A 24,276-nucleotide genomic window follows, 5' to 3' on the forward strand; every position below is an offset into this window, starting at 1 on the left:
GAACGCTGACCCCCCCCCCCCCCATGTCACGTCCTCCTTGGTAAGGTCTGATCATAAAGCCATCTCTTTTGCAATCCAAATCAACACCATATTCCCATTAAAACCAGTGACAGGAACCATCGCAAGGCAAATTACCAATTAAGTGATGGTTTCTCAAAATTCATTACCCCTCCAAACCCATAAAACACACCAAACTATGCTGAGTTGATCTCTGAAGTATATACAACCATGTTAATGGCTGCACAGAAACCTACCAGAAGTAAGCCCAGAACTAGCCCCAGAAACAAACCGCTATGTTGGCATCCCACATCAAACAGGATATACAACAAAAGAGAAAAAACACTATTGCAAAAATCAAGAAGGGTAAATTCCATAGAGAGAAAAAACTCGTTCATCAAACTAAATAGACAATTAAGAGGGCTAATTACATCAAGCAAAGCCATCTTTGAGGTTACGATATCCTCCCAGGTGAAAGATACCCATAAGGCCTTCTACAGCTATGTCAGAAACCTTAAGGGCAGCACACAGCAATGTGCTGAACTGGTGGTTAATGGTGCCACATTCACAGGGCCTGGTGATATAGAGAACCTGTTATCAGACAAATTCTGTTCCAACTTTACACCCCTCTCACCCCCAACCATCTCCCCAATAATACCTTTAAACATAACTCCTCCATCTATAACTAGGGACCATGTACTGGCTACACTCACTAAAGCCAAGAACGCAGCCTCAATGGGTCCCGATAACATCTGGGGGTGTCTCCTGAATAGTCTAAAATATGCCTTATCAGGACCCCTGGAGTAATTATTTAACTGTAGTCTTAAAATAGGCTTTGTGCCACTTGAATGGAGGATTGTAACAGTCATCCACCTTCATAAGGGAGGACCTTCAAAAGATCCTGGAAACTACAGACCTATTAGTCTGACTAGTCTTATTTGCAAAGCAATGGAAAGAATCATCATGGGAATTATCAACAAGGACATAGGAGACTTCCAGATACTGTATCCATCCCAGTTTGGCTTTGTCAAAAGACGATTATGCTTACTAAATCTGATAGACATGTTTGAAAAGGTCACCAAGGCAATGGATGAGGGGAAAAATGTGTACACTGTCTACCTAAATCTGGCTAAGGCATTTGATACAATAACTCACCTGAGAATTGTCAACAAACTTGAGAACTAGGAATAAACCCCTTTATAACATATTGGATAAATAGCTGTCTCACTGAAGGACCCAGGAGGTTAGAATTGGTAAGGTCACCTCCACAAAGAGGACGGTCACCAGTGGAGTCCCCAGGGCTCTGTGCTAGACCCACTCCTCTTTGGTATCTACTTCTTGGATGTCAAGGGCTTCTGGCTAACCAAGTTTGCAGATGACTGCAAACTGGAAGTGGTCAGTGAATCTCCCCATGATGAAAACACTCTTTAGGAAGGTCGAATACTGACAAAAGCTTGGTGCCAAAGCCATGGCTTAAAACTCAGCACCAAGAAATGCATTACAGTACCTTTTGTGAAGTCTGCCACTCCAGGCAAATACATAAAAAAACACCCTTAAACATTGATTCACTAGGGATCTTGGAACTCATGTAGAAAGTAACCCAGTCATTTAATGACATGTGTCCAGGGTACTAAGAAAATCCTTCTATATTGCTCAACTTATAAGCAAGGGCATAGCATCTAGGGCCAGAGTTCATCGTACCACTGCACTCCACCTTCATCAGGCCCATCATAATGTATAACGCCATCTGGTCAATCAAAAGCACGTGTTGGTGATATCCTTGGCTATCGATCAAAAAATTAAACACTACCCAGAAGCAAAAGAGAAAATGTTACAAGGAATACTGTGATGGTAGGTGGTACTGCCAGTCATGCCAGGAGAAGTAGGGCAGTGGATGTGTAACATATGCCAGCACAGCTAGCTGGAATTTTGTAAAGAATCATGTCATTTGTATATCACACTAATTTGTACAGATCACTGTGTTGGAAATGTATTTGTGAAGCGGTTTGTGTTAAAAATGTATCAACAGTGTGCCCTGCTTGAAAGAAAAGAAATGTACATGCATTATTGTAACTGAATTAAATGTATGGAAAGAAAGAGGTTAATCACAATCCAGCTGCAGCAAACTTTTAAAAGCAGTTAAAATTAAATTAGGCCATTAAGATTGTATCTTACAGTTCTGGTTGCAGCCAGAGATAAAATGTTTGGGAAACCAAGTATTAGGAAGCCTTCTTTATTTGTATCTAGCAGGGAGCTAATGGCTACTCTGGAAGGGCAGAGTGTTACAATGGTTTTATGGCTTCCAGGAGCAGCAGCAGATCTGAGCAAAGCTCTGTCTGTGTGTATGGTAACACATGGGTGCTAAATCCTGACAACTTCTAGCAATGGGGGTTTTATGGAAACTAGAAGTCGGATGACCAGGTGTAAGTGATGTCATTCTGTGCAGAAACAATGTTTTAATATTAGAGGAGACTGAAGTCAGAATGAGTCATCTGTTCTTGGAACCTGGCAAACGAGGAAGACCACTCAACTACTTCATCTTGCCTTGTGCTAGTAAGCGACCAGGGATAGTAATTCTCTAAATCAGTTAGGATAGGAAAATATAGAGAGAATAGCTAAGTACTGTTTTTCTGTAAATGTGTGAATCTTTCCAGCTGTATTTTTAATATTTCCTGTGATTGAAACTCTGGTGTTTAATGTAAACAGATATTTAGTATTTTCATGTTCTTTCATTATTTATTATTGGTGGTGCAGTGGTTAGTGATGTCACCTCATAGCAAGAGGTTCTCCGGTTTGATTCTCCACTGGGGTGCCTTCTCTGCGGAGTCTGCATGTCCTCCCTGTGGTCGCGTGAGTTTCCTCCGAGTGCTCCAGTTTCCTCTCACATTCCAAAAACATGCAGTAGGTGGACTAGACACTCTAAACTGGCCATAGGTGTAAGTGTGTGTGGGAGTGAGTGGTACGAATGAACAACCATGGCAGGGCTAGCCACCCAGTGGTGCAAACCTTGGCTCAAGATGATTGTCACTGTTGAAGTGACACCCTAACACCATGTGCAAAATGGGAAAAAGGGGTTGTGGATGGATAGTTAAACTTTTCATTGTGGCTGGTCCTTTAGAGACGTATTTTAACCTTTGAGAGTACTTGCATGTATTTGGTGACAGCTCTGGCCACTCCTGAAGCCGGGCTGTTTGGTCAACATTACCATTTGTAATAGTATTAATGGTACACATTAACATTTGGTACACTTTTAAAAGCCTTATAGTAACTGACTGGTGGCAGTAAATATACCTTATAGTCTGGGCAAAGCTGGTAGAGTGGGTAATTTGTGCCATCCTTTCCCAGGAAGGTGTGTGCGTGTGTGTGTGTGTGTGTGTGTGTGTGTGTGTGTGTGTGTGTGTGTGTGTGTGTGTGTGTGTGTGTGTAAAACTTAAATCTCAAAAAGTGTGTGTGTGTGTGCGCGCGCGCGTGTGTTAGCTACTTGGAGCAAGGACACAAGCACTGGTTTCACAGACAGGGTGCCGGAGGACTTGGCTTAGACACTTGACTGAGGACTTAACCCTACAGCTGTGCCAGTAGGGATTCTTATTAGGGACCTGGAGGGGGAGAGAGAAACCCAGAACCTGGGCTGAGTGTGTTCCCTGTGTGCTCTTAAGTGAAATACTGAGCATATCCATTTGTAGTCCAAGTGAACGACCCTCACCAGTGTCAGTGGTGAGGATTCAGGCTCATTGATTACTGGCCCAAAGTGGGGACGTCACAAATATAAACTGACAGTTTCAGAAATAGCAGCACTAAAGATAACTGAATAAAATGTAATATAAATAAGAAATTTATACTACAGAGAGGGAAATAGGGACCAGAAGTATCGTGCCTGAGGCAACAGAAGAGTGCAGGCTAACAGGGATAATGACTGCTTAGGGAAGCTGAAAGGGAGGATGGGGAAGCTAGGTGCAACACATGGATGGACTCTTTTGACCAAAATTCACAGTCTATCAGAATCTTGCTATACAAACAGAAGTATCCCAACTTCAAATATCTCTCCCACTAACTCTACAAACTTCCATGAAATGCAACTCTATGGGGAAATAGTTTTACCTTCAAATAATCTTGTCAGAAGTACAAGATTTTTGTGCCTAAACACTTCTTACCTCCCACGCCTACAAATTCTATTTCTCCTTGTCTTACTCAGTGTTAAGCCTTTTTTGCCCAAAGAAGAATGCAGTCTAAGTTTAACTGTCCTCAAGCACAGTACTTTTAAGGTGTATTAAATGTATTTTGTCATTGAAGATGCACCTTGCTGTGGCTTCCTTCTTCACTACAATAGAGTTGTATTTTTGGACTGTTCATTTCTGAAGAGCCAGGTGCAGCTGAAATCTAATTCAATGGGAAATGTTAATAGTAAAAAAAATGTTCTGCATCAGTAGCATGGAGAGTTGCAACCCAGGTAAACCAGGTTCAATTAGCATTTCAGGTGCCTGACTGCACAGTCAAGGAGGATAGTGTACCTATCCTGAGGTGGGAGGGAGTGCAGTAACATGGCAAACCACTTGCCAAACCCTGGTGAAGACTGGGACTTGGAATAATCATAGGACTAGGAGAAGTGGGAGAAAACCAGGAGGGTGTGGATATCTGTTAGAGGTATACCTCATAGACCATCAAGGCTCTAGAGAAACGTTATCATATTGGGGATAAATAAGGCTGCTCACTCCCAGGACAGTGATTTCCCAATCCCCAAACTGGGGGATAGCAGACAATACCACTTACTCTCATTATCCCCACCCTCCCTACCAGCAGCCCTAAAAGCTCTGAGGAGGAAGTACAGGTGTTGGGAGATTGAGTACAAGTGCACTGCCAGGTAAATGATGGTTGGGCCTGAAGTTAGGATCCAAAATAGAAAGACATATCGATGGATACATGAACTACATTGGAAAATGGTTTATATAACAAAATCTTATGTAGTAACAGATTAGGAAGTCAGTTTGTGATTCGCGGCTTTGCGGCTCATCACAAAACTCATTCTCTAACACTAGATGACAAGATATTTAATATCATAAAGCAGAACTTAACATATTTTATAGACAAATATCTGCATACACAAAACAAGAATAATACATACGTACTTCAGCACTTGGAAGTAAAGCCAAATTCAACAATAGCTGCAGACAGACTTGTCTTTGTCCTTTAGAACTGTATATATGCAGAGTAACCTTTTCTCTTATTTAGTTAAACAAAAGTAGCCAGCCGATGGGGCATTTGGAAAGAAAATTAGATGCAACCCTGCAATTAACTCCTTGCAGTTAATGAACCTATGTGTAAGCTCACCAATTACATCAGCTAATAATTACGACATTGTCAACTGTAGTTGTATTTTGGGACTCCCTTAAAAATACTGTCATCAGATAAAAGTATAAAGCTGTGCAATACAATGTAAATATGACTGAAAATGCTCAATACACATTTACTTTTTAAAACTTGCTATATGTGAGCTTGGCACTTATAGTTCATATTTTTGAAAAATACATGATTTTAAAACACAGCAAACCATAGCCCATGAATGTATCATACTCCTGTCAGTGCAAAATGATAACATATGCTGATCACATATTCTAGGTTTCACTTTCAACATCTGAAAAGGAAGTAACCCAACTTAATGACCCAATACTGAAATAATGACTTTAGTTATGTATAGTAGTATAGTATCAAGGTAACATGCATTACTTAAAAAAAAAAAAAAAAAACACACAAGGCATTCTATAGCTATGTCAAAAATCTAAATGGCAATGTTCAGATCTGCTCTGAGCTACAACAGAATGGTATTAAATATACTGATCCCAAGGATATTGCCAATATCCTGGCAGATTTATTCAGTGCCAACTTCAGCCCCTCTCACCCCCTAAAGGACCCATCTCAATACCGAAAGTTTGCCAAATTCCGGTAATAATGGCCACACAGGTAAAAACTGCACTCTCCAAAGCTAAGAATACATCATCCATGAGACCAGACAACATCCCGGGCTGTGTACTACATGAACTACAAAATGAACTTGCATCTCACTTAAGTGTCATGTTTAATCATAGCCTCACCTCAGGCTTTGTGCCACTGAGTCGCGCACAGTTACAGTTATCCCACTCCACTAGGGGGATCCACCTTGGATCCTGGGAACTACCGCCCCATCAGTCTGATGAGCCTGATCTGCAAGGCCATGGAATGTATTATCATGGAACTTATAAACAAAGCCAATGGCAACCTTCAAACACTGGACCCCACCCAGTTTGGGTTCAAGGGCCAATCTTGTCTCCTGAACCTGCCTAACTTCTTCGAATCAGTCTCCAGAACTCTGGACGAGGGTAAGGTGGTTCTCACGGCCTATCAGGACCTCGCCAAGGCCTTCGACACCATCCCCTACTCTGGAATCACAGATAAACTTACTAAGTTGGGCATTAATCCCTACATCACTCAATGGCTTGCCAACTGGCTTACTGACAGAACCCACACTGTAAAAGCAGCTGACTCCAAATCCAGCTCCAGACAAGTGACAAGTGGAGTACCTCAGGGTTCAGTCCTGGGATCGCTATTGTTTGGCATCTACTTCTCTGAAGTACGGGCCAATACTAAGAGACCCTGGCTAACAATATTTGCAGATGGCTGCAAACTGGGAGCCATTATTGAATCCCAAAATGATGTGGATATTCTACAAAAGGGCCTTACAGAAACAGATACTTGGTGCCAGAGCCATGGCCTCAAGCTCAATGCCAAGAAATGTATAGTTAACCCCTTTGGGAAAAAACATGTACCCGTGAATTACCACATAGATGGCAGTACACTAAACACTGAAAGTGTAATAAGAGACTCAGGGACACAGGTGGACAGTGGTCTCACCTTCGATAACCATATCTCCACAACAGTCAGGAAATCCTTCTATGTGGCACACCTCATCACTAAGGGCTTTTCATCCAGAAAAAATGAGGTCATTGTCCCACTGTACTCATCCCTCATCAGACTCATTATAGAATACAATGCCCCATTTGGTATGTACCTCTCAAGACATCTGCAACAACTAGAAAGACCGCAGAAATACCTCACTAAAAGAATCACAGGCCTAAAGCAGATGCCCTATGCTGAACATCTAAAAAAACTCCAGCTATACTCTGTCACATATCGTCTAGTCAGAGGCAACCTCTGCTTAACACAGACAACCCTCTCCTCCTCCCAACAAATTCCAACACATGTGAGAGATGCAACCATATAGCCAAACTGGAGGCTAAGCTCTCTCAACTCAGTACTGGCGAAACCTGTCAGGAGGAGAAGGAAACCACACTCACTACAACTCCAGTCTCACATAGACCTACCACGACAGCAAACCAAACACATAAACACACAAAAACATACTCGGAGGCTCTAAATAAAAAGCTGCCTAGGCAGCAGAGACCTCCAAAGCAGACACCCAAGCAACCGCTACCCCAAAACAAAACACGTGCAACACATAGCTCACAAAGCCAGTGTGCTGAACAGTCACAGCCCCTAAGGCTAAACAACACACCTGATACACTTGTAATAGGTGACTCTATCGTCAGGCACACTGACGTCCCGCTCACCAGGCTGAACAAGGAGAAGGTCACGGTGAGCTGCCTGTCGGGCACTAGAATCCGCCACATAACACAAGCACTCAGATCACTCCAAGGCAAGTACAAATATGACTCAGTCATTGTCCATGCTGGTGTGAATGACCTGAGACGTACCTCCCTGGACTACATGAAAAGGGACAGAGGAGCTCTCTGAGCATGTGGCCCAGGCCGGTATGACCCTGACCTTGAGTAGCATCTTACCCTCACCAAGAATGATGCCACAATATGAAGACAAGATGATCAATTTCAACAATTGGCTTAAGTATTGGTGTCATTCAAAGGGGATCCAATGCCTGTCAGCCTGGGATGACATGCTCGACAAGCCACGATGCTTCGCTAGGGACGGCTTGCACCTGTCACCCCTGGGCTTTTGGTTATTGGCAAAGGCTCTTGCTACCGCCATAGTGCCTTTTTTAGGCAAGGCTCAAAAGACAAACCCACCTCCATAGGTATCACAAGGGATAAGAAACTAAGAGTATTGCTACTCAACGCCAGAAGTCTAAACCTCAAGATGCATGCACTCAAAACTCTCCTTAGCATGGAGAACATAGATATCTGTGTAGTAAAATAAACCTGGTTCAAGGCTCCCGAGAGCACCCCAGCACTACCAGGTTATACCTCATACCATGCTTTTCGGCCCCAAAGCCTGGACCGAACCAGAAAAGGAGGGGGAGTATCAATATTCATCAAAGATACCCACACCTCCAGGTTGGTGGCACAGCACGAAGCATCAGAGACTATCCATGTGCAACTAACAGTGGGTAAAACTGCCTTCCAGTTTATAGCCTGCTACAGACCACCCTCCCAAACCCAGGAACCCCACTCGGCCTTCCTGAGAACACTGGAAAATATGAAGGTCTCTCCAAACACCATTATATTGGGCGACTTCAACTACCCAAACATAGACTGGGAGCATTACTCTAGCTCCAACACCCTAGCTCAAAGGTTCCTAGAATTTATAAACTCAAATGCTATGGAACAACTTGTTACCACTACCACAAGAGGGGAAAACATACTGGAACTGATCATCACCAACATGGGGACTCTATGCTCCAGACCAGAAGTGTATCCCTCACTGGTAAGATCAGGCCATAAACTAATCTCACTGGATATTCACATCCCGACCCCACCCCCTGCCCAGAAATCCACAGTGAAAAACTTCTCTAAAGCAAATTTCACACTCCTCAAAACCGAGATGGAATCCTTCAAAGCCCCCGGGCCTGTGGAAAATACGGCCCAGACCGCAGAATCCTTTATAAACGCATTCTATGAACACCTTCAGGAATGCATGGATCATGCAATCCCAAATAAAACCAAGACCCAATCCTCCAAAGGCAGATGTCCTGTCTGGTGGACCCCCGCCATAAACAAACTATACAATAGAAGGAGGAAGCTACTACATGATAAAGCAAAATCCCAAAAAGGGAAGGCATCTCTGATCAGTGTTAGCAAAAAACTACGGGCACTCATAAAATCGTCTAAGGCCAGCTTCGAGAGAAAAATTGCACAGGACACTAAGGATAATCACAAGGCTTTCTTTAGTTATGTTAGGAACCTGAGTGGGAATTCCCAGATATGCTCAGAATTAGTCCAAAATGACAAAAAATACACCGAACCCACAGACATTGCCAACATCCTAGCTGACAGGTTCAGTGCAAACTTCTCCCCCCCCACCAAAAGGGCAAATATCTATCCCAGCAGAGTGCTGCCCCCCCTGACATCTCAGATGCTCAGGTAAGAGCCGCCCTCTCGAAAGGAAAAAAACACAGCATCAATGGGACCAGACGGTGTCCCGGGCTGCGTCCTACATGAACTCCAAGAAGAGCTAAACCCAAACATAAAACTACTGTTCAATCTCAGCCTTACCACAGGATATGTACCCAAAGAGTGGTGTACAGCAACAGTGGTCCCTCTCCACAAAGGTGGTGCCTCAATGGATCCTGGAAACTATCGCCCTATAAGCCTGACTAGCTTGGTCTGCAAAGCTATGGAAAGGATCATCATGGACCCCATAAAAAAAGATATTGGAGACCTACAGACACTGGATCCTACCCAGTTCGGCTTTGTTAAGGGCAGATCCTGCCTCTTAAACCTGGTCGATTTCTTTGAAACAGTCACCAAGGCCATTGACGAGGGGAAGGTGGTCCACACAGCCTACCTGGATCTCGCAAAAGCCTTCGATACAATACCCCACTCGGGCATTATAGATAAGCTCACCAGCTTAAATATAAACCCCTATGTCACTAGAAGGGTTGCAAACTGGCTCAAGGACAGAACCCACATGGTTAGAATTGCTGGAGCCATGTCAGACTCCAAACCAGTTACAAGTGGCGTCCCACAAGGCTCAGTCCTGGGACCTCTCCTGTTCGGTATATATTTCTCGGAGGTACAGGCCAACACGGAAGGACTGTAGCTGACCAAGTTCGCAGATGACTGCAAACTGGGCGCTATAATTGACTCTCCAGCCGACACAAGCATCCTCCAAAAGGGCCTCATAGAAACAGACAACTGGTGCCAGAGCCATGGCCTCAAGCTAAATGCCAAAAAGTGCATAGTCATCCCCTTTGGCAAAAACAAAGTGCCCACAAATTACCACATAGGTGGTAATCCATTAAGTACGGAAGAAGTAATTCGGGACCTGGGGACACAAGTTGATAGCAATCTCTCATTTGACAACCACGTGGCCAAAGTGGTTAGAAAAACATTTTATATAGCCCACCTAATCATGAAGGGATTCACATCTAGATCAGGGGAGGTCATCGTGCCTCTTTACTCATCCCTCATCAGGCCCATAATTGAGTACAATGCCCCTTTTGGGATGTACCTTACCAGACACCTGCAGCAACTGGAAAGACCCCAAAAGTACCTCACCAAGAGGATCAAAGGGCTCAAACAGATGCCATATGCTGCCCGGTTAAAGAAACTCCAGCTCTACTCAGTGGCATACCGCCTGCTCAGAGGCGATCTGTGCCTGACGTATAAAGCCGTGTCCAACCTGGAATTAATGGACATGCTGCACCTCAGAAAATCCAAATCCCATCGAGCTACGCTCAAGAGACTTGAACCTCAGCACTGAAATAAATAGGACATGCTGGAGGAACAGATTCATAACCCAGAGGCTCCCTTCACTCTGGAATAAAATCCCAGTCCAGGTTAGGCAGAGTCCCTCATTGACTCTCTTCAAGAGGAATCTTGATGAGTGGATGGGGGATCGTAGGTTTACCCCGGGTATCACTTCTGTGTCACTGTTAGACAGAGGCACAGTATACTAACCTCGAAAAAGGGCATAGCAAAATTAATTTAAAATGGGTGGCGAAAGCCAAACACACTCTGGCTAGGCTTATAAATGCCCTAGGGCAGATAGCCTAGTATGAACCTATGAACCTAAAACATACAAGGCCATGTCAAACCCAGAGCTGTTGGACATGCTACACTTAACGAAAGCCCAATCCCTCAGAGCCACATGCTCCAGGGATCAAAACCTTGTCATTAGAATGAACAAAATATGCTGGAGGGATAAGTTCCTGATCCAGAAACTCCCCAGACTCTGGAATAGGCTGCCCATACATGTCAAGCAGAGCGCCTCTTTGGCCCTCTTCAAAAGGAACCTTGACAATTGGATGTGAGATAGGAAATTCACCCCAGTGATCACGTCAGTAGCCCTGATAGACAGGGGTCCAGAGAAGTAAATATTGTGGGGAGAAATAGCCAGGGAATTATTATGGCTAGGCTTGTATAGGCCCTAGGGCCGACAAACTAGTACCAACCTATGAACAGGCATTATACTAAATATGGCTCCAAGCAGCTGAGCATTCCAAAGACAGGATCAGCAGTGAGAACTTGGAAGCAGGACAAAAAAACTTGGTGGGGGTGTACCCTACCCTACATCTGCAAATCACAGCTAGGCAGTCAACCCTGAAGTTAAGAGCTAAATAAGGTTTTGCTACATGGCAGTATAAACTACTGCAGCACATCATTATAAAACTCTATCATGGAAACCAAGTCTAGCATCATAAAGTATCAGAGTTACAGAATCCCAGAATGTCACAGCCAAGATCTGTATATGAAGAAACAAGTGATATGTTACATGCAAACCAACTGACCTATCTGAATTTGAGAGGGGGTAGATATCGGCTCCATTCCAGAAGTCTGTGCAGGCCTCCAAGATGATATCTGCAGTGCCGTGAGACAGCATCTCCTCAGAACCTGAAAAAAGATCATGAAAAATACAGAAAGGTACATTATCTTATCTGATGTAATATTATGCAACTTCTTATGAGAACATTTTTCTGGAGTAATTTCAGCAGGTCAATTTCCAGACAACTGTTGGTTTCTCTTCTCATTCTTAGATGGAGTCACTAAATTCAATGCCTGACTTGTCTTTGCCCTTGAACAGCTTTCTGACACTGACAAGGAACGAGTGGATGCAACTCGCAGGCAAAAGGTTGATGTGTACCAGAGGGAAAGGCAAAAAGCATACAGAAAAAATAGTGACATTTTTGAAGCCATTCAACTGAACTGTTTATCATCAAGCTACAATTGATATCAAAGAATCGCTCTTGCTGGTATGGCAATTACTTGCTCATGGCAGATAGGGTAGACATTGTACATGAGGGACAGAAATGCCTCCCCACCCCACACACGAGGTACCAAGACTTGACTTCTGTGCAGAAGCTGAACTTGTGCACCTAGCTTTGAAGCAATATGTTACAGTACCATTTCAAAAACAGGTCTGACTGTCAAGCTTATGACCTACTGGTCCACCAGGATTACTTTCGAAGGAAGTTAATAGTTGGTAAGTTAAGGAAAAGCTTATTGAATAACACTGGAAGGTGCTGTGCAATGTAAATATTTCAAGTATTCTACTTTAATAGAACTTTACCAAATTCACATTTTATCGAATATGTACCCAAAATCAACACCATATCTCAATCATATGTTTACTGAATTTACATATTCACTTTTTTTCAAAAACATTTCAAATTAAAGATGTTCTCCAACCAATAAACCTACGTGCCAGTCCCCATTTTACTTTTTGCACTATTTTACTTCTCCTTAGCATTCCTTTCTTTAACATCACTCTGGTCCCCATAGTGAAGGCAATGGTCCCATACATTGTATATAATGATAAATGCATATTGTTCTCTGCCCTAACAATTCTCCCTCCAACTGCTTTATTTCCTTTACAATACCTAATCTTCCAAAGTTGGTCTAACCCTTGATTTCCACTTTTTGGTTAACTCTTTTTTTTGGCAGCTAACAAGGTTAATAAAGTCTTCTTGTATCCTGATATGTTAGTTTCTCCTACTCCAACTTAGCAGCATTACCTCTAACGTCCGTTTATTAACCCAGCATCTGCCCTAAGACATTCTGCGATGCGTCTTCAAACTTAATCAACTCTGTACATTCCCAAAAACGATGCTCCTGGTTTCTTCTCTAATTACCCACATGCCTCAAACAGTCACTCTGAACAATGAGGGAAGATTTTTTTGCAATCAGCTCTGGGTATAAAAATATATATGCAAGCATTTCCAAGCAAATATCCAGAAGCTTCTTAATTTACTCATGTATTTTGAAGTCCTACACTCTTCCTACCATCGACCATTTGTAATTTTTCTAAGCAATTCTTTCCCCACTCCTGCAAGAGTACCTCTAATTAATTTTTATAATCATTGTAATGTTATACATCATATTATTAATCCCCCTTTTTTATAGCCCTACCCATTCCCTGGTCTCACCAAATATTGCACCAGGGGCAGACACTTACCGGACACTTCTGTCTCTTTCTGTTTATTTGCTACTATTTACAAGTATGGCAGCCTATCTCTACAGTGTAATCCAAACAGTTCTTTAGCTTCCTCCCATTCCCTTAGTTTTCCTCCAATGGATAATTTGTTTCCAATATTTTGGTTGCCTGGCTAGCCTTCTCCAGTTACTTTCTACTGTTTCTTGACAAGTTTTCTGTTACTTGAACTTATATTTAGTATTAGGTTTCCTGATTTGGTGTTAACTCCCTCACTGGTGTATCCCAGGTGCATACTTTCAAATAGAACCAAATCGGACACTGCCTTACAGATAAAGCAGTATACTTTTTAGTACTGTATAAGAAAAATACAATGACGGTTTCTCAAGCCTGTTAGAATAAAGTCTTCCCAATCCCATGACCTTTTGAGTAAACAAAAGTACGTTTCAAGTTATTCTGGATTCTTTGTTCAAAGGCTACAAAAACTGTATTCAAAAATAGTCTGGGTCACAGGTATGATGTTCAGTGATTTCCCTGGAATGACTAAACATGCATTTTGCAATTAGATGAGTTTTTCTGACTTGACATATGACTGGTCAAAGTTTAAAATGTCTACTACAGTCTGTAGATTGCTAGTGTCACTATTGTCTTATAATTTGATTACTTTGCTATATACTTTCTCCAAATGTTTATTTTCTTTAAATACCGTGACATGAATTGACCCCATTCCTAAATCAGGGAATAATCAAAGCTCATGAAATTAGTTTTGCTTCAGTCTCTGACGCTTGTTAAGCATGCTCTTCTCAGCACACGCAATGAACTGGTGATATCAGTAAATATGCTTGGAAATGTTTTGTGAGCCACTTCCTCCTAAAACCAATGAAACTGTGTCTCCTTATCCCATTGTTTTTGCTTGCATGTCTTACTATTTTAAAATTATGCCTTACCATTCATAATACACCACTCTTTGTGGGTGTTGCAGTTTTGATCATCAATGCTGCTATTGTCTTCTCTTGAACTATTTTCTTGGCTGTTGGTATTGGATGATCTCACATGATCATTACTTCATTTTCGGTAATTTTTCGTGGTTCATATTTCCAATGCCTCTCAGTTACCTGCATGTTGTAATGTTTATACAATCTCCATTGCAGCACCCTTGTCACCCTGCTGTGTCTAAGTCCATAAAAAATTAGCTACAAGTGTATGACAACCTGAAACAAAATACATTCATAGATGGTTATTAAGAATGGAATCCCCAATTGCCCCAAAGCATTGATCGTTTAAGTAACCTGCTCAAGATCACATAGCAGGCAAATGGAGGCTAAGAAAATTAAACCCTGGACCACATCTTATTAACAGATTATAGCTTTAATCCTTTGCACTAGTTAAGGAGCAACTGTTTCTAGCTTTGGTCTAGCTTTGGTTTGCCAAACCTTCCCTGCCCATATCTTCTACCTTTTCGGTGCATTTTGCACATATGCTCTACTATGTTACGTTGTCAGTACTAATGTTTTAGCTTTTGGTTTACATTTATCTCACCTGAGCTAGTCATGAGTCAACTCTGGATCAACATATGGTTGCTCCAGCAGTTCTCTGTACTTCCCACAATAATTGTGGGCGTCCCAGTTTTTTTTCTTTTTTCTTTATCATGTTCTTTATATTCTATCTTTTGTTTTTTTGCACTTATCTTTCCTACTTGTTTTTGTCCACACTTCTGGTTTGATTTCCATGTCTGCTCCTTTCCTAAAGGCTTCTGCTAACCTGAGAAAAGAAGTCATCGCAGACTTCACTTCTTCATGATTTAGATCTTTAATATGTTTGAAAGTGATGACTTAAACATGTACGTATGTACGTAGTTCAATAATCACAAACCTACACGTGTACTCAATGCCAAGCAGGTTCATGCCTCCTTTAAACAAAGGGACATTAATCTTGGCAAAGACTGGTCTGTGTATATTATTTGATGGGCATGGAACAGCTTCCTTTATTATCACCATCATCAACCCCCCATTTTCTACATGACACAATCTTGCCAACTGGCATGCCATCTCTATTTAGTGCTACTCTCCTGCCTTCTTCAACACTCATTCCTGCAAACTGCAAGGTTTTGTCTCACACAATCCATCTACCTCTTTGCTGGGAAACCCTTGTTTCCTCTTGCGTACTGCCTGTCTGTCCTAAATCATCTTCAGCAGGTTGTCTTCTGCTTTTCTGCACATGTGCCCAAATCATCATAATCTGCTCTCTCTGACCTTTTTTGCAACTGGAGCCCCTGTGGCTTCTGCTGTTCTGTCCTCATTTCTTCATCTGTCTCGCACTGTGCATCCTACCACCCACCTCAGGCATTTCAACTCCATCACCTTTAGCTTCCTCAACTGCTCTGCCTGTACTGCTTAGGTTTCTGTACCAAACAGTAGTACAGTACTGATCACATCACTGTTTTTTACATTTTACTTTTTAGTTTCTTTGGTGTTCTTCTGTCATATACTACATCTGACACACTGTGCCAGTTGGCTGCAGTCCCTATGCTCTAGCTTTAACCTCCTCATTCAGACTTCCCTTCTGCTTAACCACCCCTCTGAGATACTTGAAGCTGTTAACCTGTTCCACTATTTTCCCTTCTATCTCAGTTCTCGGCTTCTTCTGATTTCCCCCATTTACTACTATTGCTGCTGTCTTATTTGTACTCACGTTCATCCCATGTGCCTTCAGTTTTGCATTCCACTCCCCTATCCTTTGGTGAAATTCTTGCTCAGTCTGCCTGCAATGCCACATCTTCTGCATACAGCAACTTTGTTGATCTGTCCCCTCAGACCTGTTTGCTAATGTAATTCATCATCAGTATGAAGAACAGTGGGCTTAGAGCTAAACCCTGATTCACACCTACTCCCACTGTGAACTCCTCTGTGAGACCAAATGCTGTTCATACTTGAGGCACTGGGTCCTTCTACATAGCTTGCATTAATTTTGCCAATGTTCTGGGACTTTCAACCACAGCAGGACTGTCAAAACTAGCTTTTGTGGGACCTTGTCATAAAGCTTTCTCCAAGTCTAGAAATGCACATTTGGACCCTTTCCTTATCTCTAGCTTCTTCTCAACGATCTGTTCCACTGCAAACATCAAGTCAGTTGTGCTGCATCCTGATCTAAATGTGAACTGCTCATCTCTATATTTACTTTCTATTACTTTGCTTATTTGTTTATCAATCACACTCTCTAGCACTTTCATGCAGCGTGACAGGGGTTTGATACTTCTGTACTGCCCATAGTTGTGAATGTCCCCTTTATTCTTATATGGAAGGGGAAGAGGTCAAGGGATAAGTTGATAGAACGAAGTGGTTTAGGACTACCTGATTTGAAGGGATACTTTAGAGCTACACAGTTAAGGATCACATATATAGCTGAAGTAGAATGTTACAAATTAAAGTGAAAGGGATGATGATGATAAAATGGGGGGGGGGGGGCAGTTAGTGAAGCAAGGACAGAGCAGGATGTTAGATGCAAGTGCTGAAGGAAAATAACCAAACGGAATAGTACATTCATAATGCAGCATTCAGTATTCTAAGAATTAAGCAAATACTGAAATGGAGAAAAGAGATTTTACCAACAGGAATGACTGCATGTTGAGATACAGACAAAAGGGGATGCAATTTCCTGGAGAAATTTAGCAACGGAACCAATGCATTGGGATCAAATAACTAGAGAGGGAAAGATAAAAGAGTGGGATGAGGTAAAGCAGAAGTTTATCCTTCTCTATCACAGTCTGATAGAGCATAGGCGAACAGAAAGGGATGGGGAAGTGCTAAGTGAAAAAACCCAGCTCTGGTAGAGTTTTTAATTGAGTCTATAAGAAAAGTTGTTATTAAACAATGGATAATACATTGCTCAATAACTATTAAAATCAATCAAAGAAAGTATGCAACAAAGTTCAGAAGCTTTCAGATATCTGTTTGGAAATGTTTGCAAAAGTATGTTTATACCCAAGCACAATTCCAAGAATTTTTCTCCACAGACAGCAAATGCTGACGGTATGATGGATCAGAGGGGCAACTGGAAACATGTTTTTGGGAATGTAATGAGTTAGCAGATTTGTAAAAATTCCCTATATAGTCTCTTGTCAGAAATGTTTGGGGAGCAACTAGCTGCAATTAAAAAATTCTTTTGAGTCACTATATATGATCTGAACTGCCCAGACGTGGTGAACCTTTATCAAGTTTAATGCTATTGGCTACTAAAAAGCAACTACTAAAATATGAAAATCATCAAAATCTAAAAATTTAATTTATGAATACTATAATGGAGTTAAAAGAACTGCAGATGGTATCTTTAGAAAAGGAAAAGAGCCAGCTATACAGAAATAAATGGAATTTGTGGGAACAATGCATGCAGAATAATGTTGAGGAGGAGGATTAAAGTAAAGCAGGAATTGAGCAATTTAAGACATGTTGGAGTGATTGATAACTGTTAAAGATAACAGCTAAGTTACAGTGAATGAAAATGAAAAAGCTGCTACTGTTTGCATTCTATTCCTGTATGTGTCACTGTATGTAACAATAAAGACACTTAAAAAACAATTAGCACTTTGTTAGTGCAGAGACTTCTTCACAAATTATGTGAGAATGCCTTTAATTTCAATCACTGCTCAGCATTTTATTTCCATTTTGGGTTGTGGAACTGTAAATGGAATTAGTTTTGCCCACATGTGAATATTATATGTGACACAGCATGGGGAGCTTAGCTCAAAGCTTACATTTTCAAGTAGAATCCATTGCCATGAATAGCACATACTTTTCACTTACTTTCACCACTTTAATTCAAATACTTCAACAAGAAACATTCTTAATGTCATAAAGCTACTTTCTCAATAAAGCCAAATAATCTGGGCATCTTGGGGCAATGTAGCAATTGCCTCATGTACACAGACAACCCTCTCCTCCTACCACCCCCCAACACTACAACCTGTGAGAGATGCACTTATCTAGCCAAACTGGAGGTAAAGCTCTCTCCAAACAAGACTGAACTTGATAGTCAGGAGGAGAAGATAAACACTTGCAACACACCACACTCATCACATAGTCCCACTAAACCTACACCACCAAAATCCACACACAGAAACACAAAAACATTCGTGGAGGCTCTCAATAATAATCTGCTCAAGCAATAGAGACCTCCAAAGAAGAAACGCAAGCAACCTCCCACCCCCAACAACCCAAATGAAACAAAGCACTCAGACTCAGTGTGCCACTCAACTACAGCCCATAAGGCAAAACGACGTACCCAACATACTAGTCATAGGTGACTCTATAGTCAGGCATACTGATGTCCCACTCACCAGGCTAAACAAGGAGAAGGTCACTGTCAGCTGCCTGTCGGGTGCCAGGATACGCCACATATCCTACGCGCTCAGGTCACTCCACAACAATTACAAATATGACTCTGTGATTGTCCATGCTGGTGTAAACGACCTGAGATGTACCTCCCAGGACTACATGAAAAGAGACATGGAAGAACTCTCTGAGGCAGGTATGACCCTAGCCCTGAGTAGCATCCTGCCATTGCCCAGAATGATTCCGCAATACAAGGACAAAATAATTGACTTCAACAATTGGCTAAGCTTCTGGTGTCTTTCTAAGGGGATCCCGTATCTGTCTGCCTGGGACGACATGGTCGAGAGACCACGATGCTTTGCAAGAGATGGCCTGCACCTGTCACCCCTGGGATTCCGGATACTGGAAAAGGCTCTTGCCACCCCTATAGTGCATTTTTTAGGCAAGGTTCAAATGACAAATTCACCACCATAACAGGAACAGACAAGCAAAAACTGAGAGTAATGCTACTCAATGGTAGAAGTCTAAATCTCAAAATACACTCACTCGAGGCACTCCTTAAAATGGAGAACATCGATGTCTGTTCAGTGACTGAGACCTGGTTCAAGGCTCCAGAGAGCACCCCTGCATTACCAAGCTATAACTCATACCACACTTTTTGGCCATCTAACCTGGGCCGGAACACCAAAGGTGGAGGTGTGTCCATATTCATTAAGGATATCCACACCTCCAGGCTAGTTGTTCAGCATAATGCAACCGAGGTTATCCAAGTGCAACTAACTCTGGGCAAAACTGCAATCCAAATTGTAGCTTGCTACAGATCCCCCACCATGCCCCAGGATTCCCACTCCTCTTTTCTCGATATACTGGAAAATATTAGGGTTCAACCAAACACCCTAATATTGGGTGATTTCAACTACCCCACGATTAACTGGGAAAACTACTCATGTACCAACTCCTTCCCTCAGCGCTTTCTGGAATTCATAAATTCCAATGCCCTGGATCAACTTATCCACACCCCCACCAGGGGCAACAATATCCTAGACCTAGTCATTACCAACATGAGTGACCGGTGTTCCACACCTGTAGTCAACTCCTAATTGGTCAGATCCGACCATAAGATAATCACTCTAGATATCCACATCCCGCCCCCACCCCCCATTAAGGAAACCACGGTAAAAAATTTCTCCAAAGCCAATTTCATGCTTCTTAAGACAGAAGTGGTGAACTTCATGACACCCATGAAGATAGACAATACAGTTACGGCTGCTGAATCCTACACAAATGCACTCTATAACCACTTACATGAGTGCATGGATCGTGCAATCCCAAACAGAACCAAGACGCTATCCTCCAAAAAAGGAAGCCAATCTGGGTGGTCCCCTACCATAAACAAACTCTACAACAGAAGGAAGAAATTGTTGCAAAAGAGAGTAAAATCCCATGAGTGGAGGAGCTCCCTGGTCAGCCTCAGCAAGAAGCTGAGATCCCTTATAAGATCCTCCAAAGCTAGCTATGAAAACAAAATTGCCACTGATTCTAAGGACAACCACAAAGCATTCTATAGCTATGTCAATAATCTCAATGGCAACATCCAGATCTGCTCTGAGTTACAGCACAATGGCACAAAAATTACAGAACCAACTGATATTGCCAACATCCTGGCAGACCGGTTCAGTGTTAACTTTACCCCCCTCTCACCCCCTAAAGGGCCCATATCTATACAGGAAGAATGCAGAATTCCTGTAATCACAACTTCACAGGTAAAAGCAGCACTCTATAAAGTCAAAAACACAGCATCCATGGGACTGGACAACACCCCAGGCTGTGTTTTACACAAATTTCAGAACGAACTGGCTTCCTACCTAAGCAACATGTTCAACCATAGCTTCACGTCAAGCTTTGTGCCCAATGAATGGCGCACAGCAACAGTTATCCCACTCCACAAAGGGGAAGCCACCACTGATCCTGGGAACTATCGCCCTATTAGCCTGACGAGCCTGGTCTGCAAGGCCATGGAACGTATCATCATGGAATTCATAAACAAAGACATTGATAACCTCCAAACGCTGGATCCCACCCAGTTCGGGTTTGTGAAAGGCAGATCTTGCCTTCTGAACCTGGTCGACCTCTTTGAGGCAGTCACCAATGCCGTAGAGGAGGATAAGGTGGTTCACACAGCCTATCTTGACCTCGCCAAGGCTTTCGACACCATCCCCCATTCTGGAATTATAACTAAACTCACTAAACTAGGTATAAATCCCTATGTCACAAGATGGGTTGTCAACTGGCTCACTGACAGAACCCACACTGTAAAAGTTGCAGACTCCAAATCTGACTTCAAACCAGTGACAAGTGGAATACCAAAGGGTTCAGTCCTGGGACCCCTCCTGTTTGGTATCTACTTCTCTGAAGTACAGGCTAACACAGGCGGCCTCTGGTTAACGAAGTTCACAGATGACTGCAAACTAGGAGCTATAGTAGAGTCCCCAAATGATGTGGACATCCTACAGAGGGGCCTCACTGAGACAGATGCCTGGTGTCAGAGCCATGGCCTCAAGCTCAATGCCAAAAAGTGCACTGTTATCCCCTTTGGTAAAAACTCTGTACCTATGAACTACCACATTGGCAGCAGTCTTCTTAACACCAAATGTGTGATAAGAGACCTTGGGACCCAGGTGAACAGTAGTTTCTCCTTTGATAATCACATTGCCACAGTAGTCAGGAAATCCTTCTACATGGCACACCTCATCACAAAAGGGTTCTCATCCAGGAAAAAAAGAGGTCATTGTTCCCCTCTACTTGACACTCATTAGACCCATTATAGAGTACAACGCCCCTTTTGGTATGTACCTCACAAAACATCTGCAGCAGCTGGAAAGGCCACAGAAGTACCTCACAAAGAGAATTACTGGCCTCAAACAGATGCCCTACACTGATCATCTCAAAAAACTCCAGCTTTACTCTGTAGCATATCGCCTACTCCGTGGTGATCTCTGCCTAACATATAAAGCCATGTCAAACCCAGAGCTGTTGGGCATGCTACACTTAAAGAAATCCCAATCCCTCCGAGCTACATGCTAGGGACCTAAACCTTGTTACCACAATAAACAGGACTTGCTGGAGGGATAGATTCCTGTCCCAGAGACTTCCCATACTCTGGAACAGGCTACCCATCTATGTCAAGCAAAGTTCCTCATTAACACTCTTCAAGAAAAATCTTGCTGAGTGGATGGGGAATAGGTAATACACCCCGGGGATCACTTCTGTAGCTCTGCTTAACAGGGGGACAGGAAATTAACTTTCTTGGGTTGGCGTAAGCCAGGGAACTTTGTTGGCTAGGCTTACTTAGGCCCTTGGGCCAATAGCCTAGTACCTACCTATGAACCTATGACCCTAAGATGTATTTTCAGACAAACCTGCTTTTCCTTAAGTAATTTAACATCTCACTTACAGGAACTGCAGTCCACCCGACTGCTGCTTTAAGCTTTTCCACAGTTTATCACAAACACACACCTAGCATGGATGCCTTCTGCTTTCTAGGCTCCACATCCCAGATGCTATCCTCCTCAAACAATTTTTAAAGAAAAGGCTGAAGTGGTTTGCATTTCAATAGTTCCTCCAGTTAGGGCTCTTCCCCCACTCAGGCCAGAAATGGATGACTACATCACAGTATTCACATAGTGTGTGTGTGTGTGTGTGTGTGTGTGTGTGTGTGTAGATACACAAACATATATATATATATACACACACACACATACACACACACACACACACACACACACACACACGTTACCAACAAATTGAACATTCCAGTTGTCAAATGGAAAAAAGCTGGTACAGATCAAAAATCAGCTGATCAAATGCACTGGCTTTCTTTTTTATGCAAGATCATGGTACAGTGGGAATCAGGAAATGTGGCCTTTCCCCACTGTAGTGTGAGCTCAGTGCTAGTATACACAATTAGCAGGGGGTATGAACAAACAGGGAGGCTTGCCCTCCTGCAAACAATGTTTTTCTTTTAAGGTTTGATTTTCGATAGGCTCTTGATCAACCAGTTGTTCTTGATCAGTTTCCTTTTGATACTGTGAATTTTTGACATGTTTACATATATGTGTATATATACATACACACATACAGATATATATATATATATATATATATGCACACACACACGCACACACACACACGCACACACACACACACACACACACACGCACACACACACACACACACACACACACACACACACACACACACACACAAGTCCTGCTTTTATTACGGATGAAAATGCTTAATCTACATTGGTTTTATATATATAATAAACATTTTTTCATCTTCCTTAATGAATCCTTAGTTATTAGCTTTAGGTTACTTGTTTTTATTTTTTTACTAGATGTAGTGAATTAACTGTTCCCAATTTTGGTTTATTACTTATAGCCGGCCTTAGGCATAGGTCAACTAGGCGGCCGCCTACGATGCCACTGTAACAGGGGCGTTTTTCCAGTATTTATTTGGTGTAGGTAACCCAGGATGGGGGCACCAGATGGTGTGGTAGGGGGCACCGTGGAGCCCTTTTGCCCATGGCACCAGTTGACCTAAGGCCGCTCGATACTACTATACTATCTTTCATCATGGATGGTCACCATAACAGTAAATACATACATACATATATTTGGGTAGTATCCCGAGCAGCAGACGGTCAGTTATAGTATCCCTGAAGTACCACTACAAAATATGCCCTACGCCAGCTCTCATGATACTTGGATATGTTCGATCACAGGCAGATCTCTTCTTTCTTCTAAAGGAAATAAAGCTGATCTATTTTTCTGCATGGTTATGTCCTTAGCTCAACTGTCAAAAACATCTAAGGTGTGTAGTGCTTTCTAACACTTTGGCAATGTGGCTACAAAATGAATAGAAAGTTAAATAAAACAGCTGGTATAATCTATGGCACAAAGGAAGAATTACTGTTAAAAACACTCTCAATATGAACATTCTGTGAGGTGTATATATTAAGGATTTTCATCTAAAATCCCTCTGCCTCAAGGAAATGCCACAGAGAAAAAGGTCTACCAGGATAGGAACTTCAAATGCACACATTCTGCTGGTTGACAAAGAGACAAGGTGAGGTTCACCAGCATAAAACTCGGTACACATGAAGGTGACAATTGTTTTTCTTGGTCTCAAATATAAAATCCCCTTAAAATCCCCTATTGACAAAACAGCACCGATGAAAAGTAATGCAAAGTAAGATTGATGGAATGTGAATCTAACTAAAAAAAGGACAAGTCAGTGCCATAAAGTGGTCTAAAATAGTCTAGCAAAACTTGGTAGTAGATCAGTGGCATTAGCAGATGCAAAGAACAAACTTTTTCCACTTCAACAAGTACAAACTACTTTTGGAAGATCTTTTTTTTACTCTTATACTCTTCAATACTTCAGTAACAAATAAATGACTCCGAATATTTCAGATTCAATCCTTTAAAATGAAGAGGTCAAAGAAAATGTCTTGATGAAAACATTACCTTGAATGTTGACGGAGTAGACTCTTGTGAACAGACAGCTTCCACTGTGGTGG

The 24,276-nt window shown here is 42.2% G+C and overlaps 1 protein-coding gene across 2 annotated transcripts in view; it reads right to left on the reverse strand.

Annotated features, from left to right (window-relative positions):
* The window catches only part of TMEM94 (transmembrane protein 94), a 2,655,014-nt gene that overhangs the window by 1,033,629 nt on the left and 1,597,109 nt on the right, over window positions 1–24,276 (reverse strand). For both annotated transcript variants that reach the window (XM_044084945.1, XM_044084944.1), the window contains one exon: window positions 11,729–11,831. In XM_044084945.1, the coding sequence (XP_043940880.1) occupies window positions 11,729–11,831 (103 nt within the window). The remainder of the gene's footprint in view (window positions 1–11,728; window positions 11,832–24,276) is intronic.

Source organism: Protopterus annectens, chromosome 10.part0, assembly GCF_019279795.1.
Source record: "Protopterus annectens isolate FY-2018-M chromosome 10.part0, PAN1.0, whole genome shotgun sequence".
NCBI lineage: Eukaryota > Metazoa > Chordata > Ceratodontiformes > Protopteridae > Protopterus > Protopterus annectens.